The sequence below is a fragment of the Priapulus caudatus genome, unplaced genomic scaffold, assembly GCF_000485595.1.
Source record: "Priapulus caudatus unplaced genomic scaffold, Priapulus_caudatus-5.0.1 Scaffold167, whole genome shotgun sequence".
NCBI lineage: Eukaryota > Metazoa > Priapulida > Priapulimorpha > Priapulimorphida > Priapulidae > Priapulus > Priapulus caudatus.
In genome coordinates, this window is record NW_014577228.1 from 162,069 (window position 1) to 174,856 (window position 12,788).

At 44.3% G+C, this 12,788-nt stretch overlaps 3 protein-coding genes across 4 annotated transcripts in view; 1 reads left to right on the forward strand and 2 right to left on the reverse strand.

Moving 5' to 3' along the window:
- The window catches only part of LOC106806567 (protein NipSnap-like), a 7,660-nt gene extending 1,160 nt beyond the window's left edge, over positions 1 to 6,500 (forward strand). The window contains exons 2-10 of one of the 2 annotated variants that reach the window (XM_014808560.1): positions 2,305 to 2,429; positions 2,680 to 2,725; positions 2,856 to 2,950; positions 3,110 to 3,201; positions 3,381 to 3,500; positions 3,762 to 3,888; positions 4,057 to 4,140; positions 4,453 to 4,562; positions 5,353 to 6,500. In XM_014808560.1, the coding sequence (XP_014664046.1) occupies positions 2,305 to 2,429; positions 2,680 to 2,725; positions 2,856 to 2,950; positions 3,110 to 3,201; positions 3,381 to 3,500; positions 3,762 to 3,888; positions 4,057 to 4,140; positions 4,453 to 4,517 (754 nt within the window). In that variant the 3' untranslated portion in view covers positions 4,518 to 4,562; positions 5,353 to 6,500. Of the gene's footprint in view, positions 1 to 2,304; positions 2,430 to 2,679; positions 2,726 to 2,855; positions 2,951 to 3,109; positions 3,202 to 3,380; positions 3,501 to 3,761; positions 3,889 to 4,056; positions 4,141 to 4,452 lie in introns of both variants that reach the window. The other variant, XM_014808559.1, reaches the window with a different exon arrangement.
- An 850-nt stretch (positions 6,501 to 7,350) lies between these two features.
- On the reverse strand, positions 7,351 to 9,122 carry LOC106806536 (RNA-binding protein 25-like; the record flags this gene model as incomplete). The annotated part of the gene is made up of 2 exons (XM_014808511.1): positions 7,351 to 8,531; positions 9,075 to 9,122. Coding segments are annotated over 2 exons (144 nt in total), but the record flags the coding sequence as incomplete, so codon positions are not given.
- A 759-nt stretch (positions 9,123 to 9,881) lies between these two features.
- Positions 9,882 to 12,788, reverse strand: part of LOC106806537 (huntingtin-interacting protein 1-like) — a 21,670-nt gene continuing 18,763 nt past the window's right edge. Inside the window, exons 26-28 of the mRNA XM_014808512.1 lie at positions 11,550 to 11,779; positions 10,993 to 11,165; positions 9,882 to 9,959 (exon numbers count right to left, since the gene is read on the reverse strand). Coding sequence (XP_014663998.1) covers positions 9,882 to 9,959; positions 10,993 to 11,165; positions 11,550 to 11,779 — 481 coding nt within the window. The remainder of the gene's footprint in view (positions 9,960 to 10,992; positions 11,166 to 11,549; positions 11,780 to 12,788) is intronic.

Genomic DNA, 12,788 nt, shown 5'->3' on the forward strand with positions numbered 1-12,788 from the left:
AAATTATTATTAAATGAAATAATTATTATGGGCAAATGAGCAAAATTGTGGAAATCATACTATAGAAGCAATTAAGAGTGAAATTATGCGAATACACAATTTTACCTTTCTTCCTAAATAACAGTGAAACATGGACTAACTTAACTAAGGAAGAAGTAAACATGTTGCAGGATATCCAAAATGATCCAAGAGATGGCGCTGTGACATGTAAACATTGCATGCTCCCGAAGCGAGTTTTTTTGCCGAAAATGTTTACTGAATGACGCGCTCGTTGACTTGCGACAGCGAGTGAAAATGTAGGAATTTTTTCTCTTCGATGCGAAATGCATCGGCCGGTCATTTCATTATTTACGAAAAGTCAACGGGCTTGCAGTAGGTACAAGAGTCAGCTCACGTCGTTGACGCCCCATTCATGCCAATCAACAAATAAGGCGGGGCTTATCGTGCCTACAGATATGGGAAAATGAAAGAAAAGAACTTAGCACTGTGCGCAAAACAGCGTGTTATATTCGTATTTGTGCCAAACTCTATCGTATGAAACCGTTCTAGCCTAGCAGAATGCCCTAGTTCCTGAGATCGGCGATTCCGTGTCCGAATGGTATTGTACTCAAAAATTTAGAAGATAAGGGGGCGGCGTAGACTGTGATTGGAAGACACAAAGTGTCAATCCTCGGCGAGCCTCGGTATCATGGCCGCATCACGTCGAGCCGGCTGCCGGCTCGATCGCATGAAAAATCGCGTAGTATGTCCACAGCTTTAGTGACAGTGTACTACTCTAGACGCTCCTACAATCAACAGCTCCACTCACGTGCATACCGGTACCATACACAGCGCTACAGAACGGCTCAAGGTGTCGTTGTCGTATATCAGGTACTACAGATATTTACCCGAGGTACATATATGTATACACAAAGTGTACCAGACTTGTACTACAGAAGTGTACCCTAATCCTAATTCTAACCCTAACCCTAATCCTAACCCTAACCCTAACCCTAAACATACCTCATATAAAAATATAAACATAATACTAAACAACCTAAAACTACCTCGGGTACATATCTGTTGTACCTGATACGACAACGATCCCATCTGCTACAGTACGTGCGCGGAAATGACACACACCAGTCATTCAGCACTCTTTATTGTTTTGCGGTAACACTGGCAATGCAACTACTACTAGCGAACCACATATAATATTGACCTAGATTTCTATGACAGCTGAGGATATTTACGTGATACTGAGATGAAGTTCATGAAGTAAAAGAAAGAATTAAATTTAGAAGTAACTACATGCATACATGTGCTTTATTAAATAGTTTAGCTTGCCTTATTCACTGTTTAAAGGAATATTTTCGATATTCTTGCTCAGAAGCGCTCGATCCGAAAAAATGTAGCAAAATATAGTCTCACGTTATGTTAACGTTACATTTCTATGTAGATTCTATTTCTACAGGTCCTTTCACGCTGCGAAGGGCAGAGTGAAGGGCTATATATAGTTCTAGAGCTAATCCCGCACCTGCAGCTCAATGCCGCTAGTGATGGGAATCAGTTGGAATTTCATCATCGATCATCGGTTTTACCCAACTGATCGATGATCGAAGATAATCGGTTGAACGTTATTGATTGCTGCTACCAGATATTGAAATATATCATCTATCATATAATGCAGTATTTTTTATAATACAATATTCTAACAGCTATCTAACAATATTATACTTACTTATGTTTGGTATAGGTTAGATTTACTGTCTCAAAGCTGTGAAGTAGCCAAAAAAAACACAAATAAAATAAAGAGTCATTTCATCAATGTTTGTAAATTTAATTTTAATTTTTGTTTGATAATCGATTATTGATTTTCATAATCGAGCGCTTAGTCGGTTGCTGCAAATGACTGACTTTCGATTATAATCGATCATCGGGACATCACTGAATGCTGCTGTAGGTGGGGATTCATGAAGCCTGCTACATGCTGCATCCTAGACGCCTGGGGCCCATTGTCAGAAACAAAATTTGTCTTAACATTAGTCTTAACATTAACAATTTTTCCTAGACCGTCAACGTCACTTTGTTTCGAATTGTTATGAGGAAATCTGCTACGATTTTTCATTCGTAACTTCGCAGCGTTTCTGTCAACGGTCTAAGAGAAAAAGTTAATGTTAAGACTAATGTTAAGACCATTTTGTGTTTCTGACAACGGGCCCCAGGCCTTCCAACATACCCTGCTTGCTACATGTGTAAATGTCTATGATGTTCATCATTTCTTTTTCAACTTGCGTTTTGACTCGCCATTTAATTTCTTTGCAGGCACATTGCCACTAGTCCTTCGTCATTCGCTCTACGTAAGCTATTTGACTTCTCTAAGGTTGACTCGAAGAAAGAGCAAGCATCCGCTGTGTTGGCTGATAAGGAACATGTGTTTGAATTGCAATGTACGTCACGTATCTATTACCATGGCATGATACACAATTATGATTAGTCTCTTACGTCACTGCAGCAGTTGAATTTTGAAATTAGAATTTCAAAGAGACATCTAGTAAACCTCGTTTCTGGTTGAATTCGGTTGTAAGTTGCAGGTTTGAGGTACTGTGCAATGAGATGTGAGCAATACCTTGTATATAATGGTTTTTATTGAGAAGTTGCTGTTCTTATTATTGTGCTATTAAACATTGTTTTACACAGACCATCTCACACGGCCTGAGCGGATAGAGGAATATATGGGATTTCAGTAAGTAAATGTCATCTAATTGAAAATGTTTGCAAAGTGTATTCTTTACCTAATACTAAATGACCATTGTTGTGTGCTGATGTGATACTGAAAATAAATTTACATTTTACATGTTGTTCCTAAATTGCAGTCAGAAGTTTGTGGAAACTGTGAAAGAGAGGAATGACTTAAATTGTGAACTACTGGGTAGCTGGTCAACCATGGTCGGAGATGAGGATGAATTTGGTAGGTAATCAGCATTTATCTGACACCTTGAAATGCCATGAACATTGTCAGGATTCTGAATTAACCCAAAAGTAAAAATCAACCGAGTCATTATAGAAAAATAGATAACACCATGTTGACACTTAGAATAATTTAACTTCTTCTTCATTCTTCTTGCAGTGCATCTCTGGGTACACAATCATGGCTTTGAAGGGGTCAGCCAGGCGCAAGCGATCATCAGAAGTGACGCGGTTTATGTTGAACAAACCAAGGTAATCTAATGAAATCTCAAGTTTAAAATGTAATGTTTCAACCCATGAATTCCAAATGCAGTGTGATTTAAAGATGGCACCCCTTATTTGAAATTATATAAATGGTAGCTTTTAAGCACTACAAGTGTGTATGGTGTCCATCTATAGTGAAGTTACGTGTTTCTTTGTGTTTCATGGAGACTTTGCGAAAGTTGCTGAGGAGCAGGAGCAATCAGCTGCTCCTGGAGTTTACCTTCTGGCCCAAGCCTGAACCGCGTCCACCTAAGCATATCTACGAACTAAGGAGCTACATGTTGAAGGTGAGTGTGCACATATACACCCCTGTAATAAAATCTAAAATCTACCATAATGCAGTTGTGATGGACTTCTGGTAATATTTATATGTATGATGTGTATATTGTAGACATCTATGAGATGGCATTGAATCTGTAATAAAGAATGAATGAGAAAGTTAAATCAATAGATTAGGCAGAATGATGGGAACTGGGGCGATCTGCACCATAGGTGCCCTGTGTTCCCCCGACTTCCCTTCCTTTCTGACCAAGCTCTGTGTTTTGCAGGCAGGAACGATGATCGAATGGGCCCACAGCTGGTCCCGGGGCCTCGAGAGTAGGCAGGCCAACAACGAACCAGTCGCTGGATTCTTCACCAATATTGGAGTTATCCACAATGTGCATCATCTGTGGGGTGAGCGTATAGTGGGTGCATGTGTGCGTGTTTGTACCCATGCATGTGCGTGCGTGCGTGCGTGCGTGCGTGTGTGTTACACCATTGGCGCCCTGCATGCTGAAGATCTGGGTTTGTTAGAACAATATCCTGAAATGGTCCAACATGTGAAATCTTCTCACCTTGCAGCTTATGACGACCTTCAGTCTAGGAAAGAGACGCGTGAGGCAGCTTGGCAGAAACCAGGATGGGACAAGTGTGTACAGTACACTGGTGAGTGAACATAAGAATGCGAGACAATGAAGTGGAGGAGCGAGACTCACGATGGCAGCAATACTAAAAGAAAGTTAAAGGAGAGAGGAGCCAGATAGGCAGATAGCTCGTAATAACGTTAGCTGACAGAGTTCGAATTATGCACAAAAATATTTGCCACAGCGCTGTTGAGTGATGTGATACTGACTTCATACATTACCACGAGTTTGGTGTCGTATTGGTATTGGTACATTATTCGGAATCGTACTATTATATGTGAAGTTAATCGTTGATTTTGTAATGTTGAATTTTAACGTATTGTGTGCATTACAGTGCCTCTCATGAAGCAAGTGCAGTCTAGGATCCTTCTTCCTACACCATACTCACCCCTTCAATAGGTGGCTTCATCTAGGAAGGCTATCTGTAGGAGAACAGTGGGGCAGGTGATTGTTAAGTTATTACCCACAACGGAAATCCAGCTGCAGTGTTGCTCGACAGTTTATAGGAAACGACAGTGCACGTAACGAGATGTATGTGTGTGGGTTGCAGGTCGCTACGCTCTGTGGTTTCCATATTCTTACACAATACTAGTGTGCCAATATTAGGAGTAAGATCATATGGATATAACAATGATAATCCATTCATTATTGTTCTCCTGATAATATCAATGTTGTGCTGGCTGTCAACATTAGCATTTCCACAGCAGCATTTTCAATCTGGATGTAGCACCGAATTCTATTTCTGGATGCTGTCACAAATGAACAAGCAGTAGTTTTGTAGTCTGTCAGTGAACTTATCTCGGGTGTACTGTGGAGGTTCTTCCAAGAGTATATTCTTATATAGTTTAAAGCATTTAAGTAATTTGTAAAGTGACATGTTAGTTGCTCCTAATTTACTTGTCTGCCTGAGCGAGGCGACCATGCCCATCTTTGCTATTATTGCGAAGTCGGTGAAGCTCACCTGGTTTCTACACAGCTTCACATGTATGCAGACTGCAATGCTTCGTTGATAAGCACTGTTGTTAGAATGCTCTATGCTAATGCTAATTTACTAGAGCTGCCTGTCAATCATGCCAGGTAGGCAAGTCAATCATGCCAGATAGGCAAGTCAGTCATGCCAGGCAGTCAAGTCAATCATGCCAAATAGGCAAGTCAATCATGCTAGGTAGATAAGTCAATCTATGGCAATTCCCATATTGGTGAAGTAAGTCTGTGACTTTTCTCATTCCCACAGGAAGCACACGGGGTGTGTGTGGTTACCGACATGTAAATTACGAAGGTACGGCATTACCCATGCGAGAATCGTGCGCAGACAGGCGACCAGCACTTCGTTTTTATTGCTAGCATCTACTGGTTTGCTCTTATCTTATTAGCAACCTTTGCATTGTATTCTCTCTCAATTATTTCAGTTTTGGACAGTTGTGCATTATATCAGGAGTACATGCTGGTGCTTGTGCTGCGTGGAATAGGTACATTACAGTATTATAAACTCATGTATATATATATATATATATATATATATATATATATATATATATATATATATATATATATATATATATATATTAAGAGTTAATAATAGACATTGATAAAAGGACATAGATAGGTTCATGGGAGTACAGATAGTAACCCCCCCCCCCTCAGCCATGTTGCTTATATTAGACAGTAATAACAGCAGATGGAATAAATGTTTGATTGCTGTAATGAGTCGTGTCTGTACTATCGTAGCACTGCATCAATCGTGGTTGACCATGGAGTACAGTGTACAGGGTCGCTGTTATCTTCACACAAATCGGCGAAGTGCCACGCACTGAACATGCCAGTGACCGCCGAGCGTCGATGCATCAGTCATAGAAATCTCGTCCCTTGTACAGGAGACTGTTTACAGTACAGGCAGCAATGCACTCCTGTGTGTCCAACGCCAGGTGGCGCCATACCCGTGTATCCCGAAATATAGGTGGCGTGGCAGCAGCACCACACCCATGTAACTCTCGAAATAGGTGACCGATATAATGCCATGCATGTGTGAAACTGCAACGTTAGCTGACGTGAGAGATGAAGCGGTATATATAGCATCTATTCTGGAGTCTGAACAATCATGTATCTTCATCTGAAAGGGGATTGTGATGTTTACCTTACTCCAGTCTCTTACAGCAGTCTACTGTGTCCATCTTGTGTCTATCTCGCCATATTAAATTATTACAATCATTGTTCTGTGCATTTGAATTAGTCTGTGCCTACATGATCGGCTATCGACTGGCTGGGAATCTCAGTATGTGAAGTCGTTGTCAAGGGCAGGTTGACCAAAATTGCAGAAACAGCTTGTTCTTGTATTATGTGTTACCGATAGCATTGTTATTAAAGTTTCATGGTTTGAAAATATGTTGTATGTGTTCGTGTTTAACCCTTAGTGTGTTACACAGTATCTTCACGGCAAATACATTTAGACAGGTAGATGTTTTTAGAATTTATGATTACTGCCTATTTCAAGAATATGTATCGAGTAAAATCTACTACTACACATGCTGACATCCAAATAGAGAATCACTGTCTATAATATAACGTATATGATCTAAAGATCTAATGCAGGCATAGTCTAGATATCTGGTAATAGGGCAGAGATTGCGTGACCTCTAAAGACCATATATCTTCGTGACATTAAACTTTAAAATGCACATTTAGAAAAGACCAATCTGTAAACCGATCTGATTTCGAATGTTTTCGACATATCTCTCTATCTCTCTCTCTCTCGCTCTCGCCCTCTCTCTCATCTCTATCCATCTACCTATATCTCTGTCTCTCTCTCTCTCTCACTCACTCTCTCTCCTCTCTATCTATCTATCTACATCTCTCTATCTCTCCCCCCCTCTCTCACTATCTCTATCTATCGACATCTCCCTATCTCTATGATATATAGCTATCTATCTCTCTAGCTCTTTCTCTCTCTCGCGCTCCGCTCTTGAGATAGGTTGATATAATATATTTTACCATTGCCAACTTCCATTCCAATGAATTGGATGGAAATTAATTCTATCTTGCTGTCATAGCGTGCACGTCTGGTTCTTTTTGCTTTTATAGATAGACACTATGTTCTTAGTGCAGCCTGATTCGGCTTCATGCTTGAATATTAACCGTATTTTATACAAACTTAGTATATACTTTTGAATGTTGGTATACCATGATGACATTTGCATCCAGAAACGAAGATTCAAAATAACAAAGAGAATAGAAATGAATTCAAAAGAAGTTATAGACAAAGATTTTTTACACAAGTTCGTATACACGTTATTAGTGTTGAGATCTAACTTCCAATGTCTAACATTTTCTACACAGCAACACAGACGGATGAAAATGCCCACATCTAATACAACGGCAAATATCTGCACGCACAAATAACTAAACATACGTTGGCTAGCTGCATGTGAGTGATGCTTTGAATACGAATCACATAGCATACTGATATCATTGGCTTAGCCATTAGTAGTATTAGCTCCAGTATTTGTCGAAACAATTATATATTAGAACCTACAAGTTAATAAACCACATCTCATGGAAGTCCTTCGAAGTTAATAAATTTAATTACTTGACATTATTTATTATATATCATCACCTCAAACTTTTATCTCTCTCAACATTAAAATTGATTTCCAAGATGGATAGTATATGTAACCATGAAAAACACGAGAAGAAATCAGTGATGCATGAACGTGAGATAACTTACGGGAACATAACAGGAAAATGTTTACACTCCTACTTCACACACGTGGAAATATGAAACCGCAGCTAATATTTAGTCTAATATGAAAGCAAGCAATAATATACACCTATCTCTCTGCCTACAACTATATACACGTACACAAAATATTACACGGTTATTGTATCGTATAACATGCAGGTCCAAGAACATGGTCAGGTTGATTTAGTTAATAATCAATTAATCATGCTGTAAGGATAACCTTTCTCCTCCTCCTCTCTCCCAATAATATCATTTGATACAGAAATATTAGATGTGCACCGGTAGGCAATAATCAAATGAGATCGGGAAGTTGTGACAGAGGGGTAGGCAGATTGGACCTGCTAAGTGTTAATGAATCTGGCAGAAAAGAGTAAAAAACAAGTGGTAGGGAAACGTGTAATTGAGAGCGTATAGTACCGACGCAGGCTAGAAGCTCTTTCAGTTTTCATCGCACTCATCGCTATTATACATTATACATTTGCACATTACACGACAAAACAAGATGCACCTACTCCTCACTGTACGTGGAAAGAGAGACCTGTCTCTATGGCTATATAATGTCGCGTACGAAAAATACAGTCTCATGTTAAAGGCGGGAACCGCGTGAAGCGAAATCGGATGTTTAGTGCTCGTCTACTCTCTCTCTCTCTCTCTCTCTCTCTCTCGTCTCTCTCTCTCTTGCTTCTCTCTCTCTCTCTCTCGTCGCTCTGCTCTCTCCGTCTCTCTCTCCTCTCGTCTGCTCGTCTCCTCTCTCTCTCGTCTCCTCTCTCTCTCTCCTCTCTCTCTCTCTCATCTCTCTCGTCTCTCTCGCTCTCTTCCTCGGCTCTCTCTCTCTCTCTCTCGGTCGGTCTGGCTCTCTTCGTCCTCTCTCTCTTCTCCTCCTCTCTCTCTCTTCTCTCTCTCTTCTCTCCTCTCTCTGCTCCTCTGCTCTCTCTCGTCTGGCGTCTCTCTCTCTCTCGTCTCTCTCTCTCTCTCTCTCTCTCTCTCTCTCTCTCTCTCTCTTCTCTCTGCCTCTCTCGTCTCTCGGTCTCTCTCTTCTCTCTCTCTGCTCTCTCTCTCTCTCGTCTCGCTCTCTCTCTCTCTCTCTCTCTCTCTCTGCTCTCTCTCTCTCTCGCTCTCTCATCTTCTGGGTCCTCATCTCTCTCTCTCTCTTTCTCTTCTCTCTCTCTCTGCACTCTCTCATCTACTCTGCTCTCTCTCTCTCTCTCGTCTCTCCGTCTCTCTCTCCTCTCTCTCTCTCTCTCTCTCTCTCTCTCTCTCTCTCTCTCTCTCTCTTCTCTCTCTCATCTTCTTCTCGCTCTCTCCTCTCTTCGTCTCTCTCTCGTCTCTCTCTCTTCTCTCTCTGCTCTTCTCTCGTCTCGTCTCTCTCTCTCTCTCTTCGTCTCATCTCTCGCTCTCTCATCTTCTCTCCTCTCCGGCTCTCTCTCTCCTCTCGCTCTTTCTCTCTCTCTCTCTCTCTCTCTCTCTCGTCTCTCTCTCGGCTCTCTGCTCGTCTCTCTGCTTCTCTCTCTCTCTCTCTCTCATCGTGCTCATCTCTCTCTTCTCTCTCTCTCTCTCGCTCTCTCTGCTCTCTGCTCTCGGTCTGCTCTCTCTCTGCTCTCTGCTCTGCCTCGTCTTCTGCTCTCTCCGCTCGTCGTACTCGTCCTCTCGTGCTCTCTCTCTCTCTTTTTCTGTTTTTTTTTGTTTTTTTTTTTACTCGTCTTCGTCTCTGGGCGCGTCTCTCGTCTCGTCTGCTGGCGTGCTGCTCTACTCTCTCTCTCTCGTGCGGCTCTCTTCTCTCCTCTCTGCTCTCGGCTCGTCGTCTCTCTCCTCTCTCTCTCTCGTCCGTCTCTGTCTGTTTTGTCTCGGTGTCTCGGTCTGGCTCTCGTCTCACTTTTTCTCTTTCGCCCTCTCTCTATCGTCTCTCTCTGTTGCTCTCTCTCTCTCTTCTCTCTCTCTCTCTCTCGTTCTCTCTCTTTCTTTCTTTCTTTCTTTCTGTTCTTTCTTTCTTTCTTTCTTTCGTGTTCTTTGCGTCTCTTTCTCTTGCTTCATGTAGTCACTGATAGGTCGGCCGCCAGGTTGCGAAGTCTCGCCATGCTTTTCTCGCGGATGCTTCTGGGAATATCCTTAGACGAAAAAGGAGAGCAAGACTATTCAGTGTTACGGTGACACTGAGCCACACCTTACATAATAGCATCGAGGAGAAATCGCTTACAAATAGCATTTATCAGAGCTTAGATTTAGTTGGAGTTAGTGGTTAAGCTAAGTCAGTCGTCCATTCAGGAATAATGAAATTGACGCAGCGTGGTGAGGTGCAACAAACCAGCTAGGAGCGATTCTATAGTAGAGAAGTGAGACAGGCGTTACGTAGTAACTGTGGATACAAGATAGCCTCTTAGGGACTCTGAGGTCCCTGTCCCGCTGAACGTTAGGGTCCCCGAGTTCCCCTGGGACTCGTAGGGTCCCCTTCCTTTGGACTCTCAGGCTCCCTTGTCCCTTCGACCGCTAGGTCACCGTTCCCCTGCGATCTCTAGGGTCGGCCCTTGCCTGAACCTGTGCCGGTCCCCTTTCCCTGGACTGCTAGGTCCCGCTGTCCTGAACGCTTAGTTCCCGCTTTCCTCTGGACTCTAGGTCCCCGGCTTCCCTTGGACTCTAGCGTCCCTTTCCCTGGACCCGTAGGTCTCCCTTCCCCTGGACTCTAGGTCCCCTTCCGCGTGAACCCTGAGGTCCCTGTTCGCCTTAGACGCCGTAGGTGCCCTTCCATGGACGTCTAGGTCCTTCCCGCGTGAACCGCTAGGGGTCCCTTTCACCTTGGCACCTAGGGTCCGCGCTTCTGCCGGGATTCTAGGTCCCTTCCCCTGAACCCTAGGTCCCCTTCCCCTGGACTCTAGGTCCCTTCCCCTGAACCTTAGGTCCCCTTCCCCTGAACCCTAAGTCCCCTTCCCCTGGACTCTACGTCCCCTTCCCCTGGACTCTGGGTCCCCTTCCCCTGAACCCTAGGTCCCTTTCTCTTGGACTCTAGGTACCTTCCCCTGGGCTCTAGGTCCCCTTCCCCTGAACCCTAAGTCCCTTTCCCTTGGACTCTAGGTACCTTCCCCTGGGCTCTAGGTCCCCTTCCCCTGGACTTTAGGTGGCTAGGTGTTGTCTAGGTTTGCCTACCTCCTCGTCCCAGCCCTCGGATGATCCGGCTAGCTGGTAATGCTTCGTGCGTAGCGATGCCAGCTGTTTGCGCTCCTTCACTACGGCATTCTCCAGCTCTAACACGCGCACCTGCGAGTCCATCTCCAGCCTCTTGGCCTGGTGCAGCGACAGCTTGCTGAAGTCCATGATATCTGCAGGAATTAACATTATAGACGTCAAACACAGACTGCACAGAAAACATCACCAATATGGTTGTAATCTTTACAAGATTTTTAGTAGAACACAGTGCTTCAGCAGCAGTGTCAGGGGTTCCGCTATGTGATTGCTGGCTTTACCTCCAGATGTAGCGACCGAGTACCGATAAAACTGAACCACAGCGAAAAACAAAAACGCATGACAAACAACACCTTCATTGTGATCTCCACAACTGGTTGTTCTACAGTCTGGTGTTCTTGGCCTTACCCCCCAACCTTCCGACATACCGAGGAAGGGCTCACCAAATCCCAACCATCACAAGTTCTCAGCACTCGCTGAAATATACAATCACGAAAAAACGTGGGCCATAAACGTCGTACCTCGGTCGTCTATCAGCCTCGCGCCGGTCTTCACGGAGGCGACGACGCCACCCGTTGCCTGGGAGACGGAGTGTGACGCGCGCGACAGGTTAGTGAGTCGCTCGCTGTCGCGGCTCGCCTTCACCTTCGACGCGACGACGAGCTGAGCCGTGCTCGCAGCGATCTCCTGCGAGCAGACGAGCAGCTCCTCCAGCTTGCCGTCGCCGCCGACGATGCTGTCTGCCGCGTCGCTGCCGTGGCGACGAGAACGAGATCGGTGATTACACACGTGGTTACAGATGTCAACTTTCTCTCTTTCTCTTCTTCATTGTCACTGATCGCCCGCAGCTTCAAGTCTCGCACTTTTCTCGGAAGCTTCTTGGATATCCTAGACGAAAAAGGAGAGCAAACTTCAGTGTAGGTACGAGCACACCTTACATAATAGCATCAGGAGAAATCGTATTACAATAGCATTTATCAGCTTAGATTTATGTTATGTTAAAGCTAATCATTCCATTCAGAATAATGAAATTGACGCACTGTAGGTGCAACAACAGCTAGGAGCATTATCGTAGGACATGAACAGTTACTAGTAACTGTGGATACAAGTAGCCTCTGGACTCTAGGTCCCCTTCCCCTGAACCTTAGGTGCCCTTCCCCTGGACTCTAGGTCCCCTTCCTTTGGACTCTAGGTCCCTTTCCCTTGGACCCTAGGTCCCTTCCCCTGGACTCTAGGTCCCCTTCCCCTGAACCTTAGGTCCCCTTCCCCTTCTCTCTTTCTCTCTTTCTTTCTTTCTTTCTTTCGGGATAGAAAGAAAGAAACAGCTATCATTACAAAGCGAGTCGATTCGCTGACACTCTATCGCGTTGAGGGAAAGTTCCCGGCAGGATCATCACGAATGCTTCTCTCAGCAGGATAAGCTCATGCCGCCCTGGGAAGAGTCAGGGTTCCCGTCATGAAGGGGGCGACCAGGAGCAGCTGCAGCAGGAGCGGTGTCCGCATCCGTACATCAATCATCCGCTACGAAGAAGCGGGTCAGTCGCGCTGCGGTGCTGGGATGCTGCGATGCAGGGATGCAGGGATGCAGGGATGCAGGGATGCAGGGATGCGGGGATGCTGGGAGGGTGGGATGCTAGGAGGCTGGGATGCAGGGATGCAGGGATGATGGGATGCTGAGATGCTGGGATGATGGGATGCTAGGAGGCTGGGATGCAGGGATGCAGGGATGATGGGATGCAGAGATGCTGGGATGATGGGAT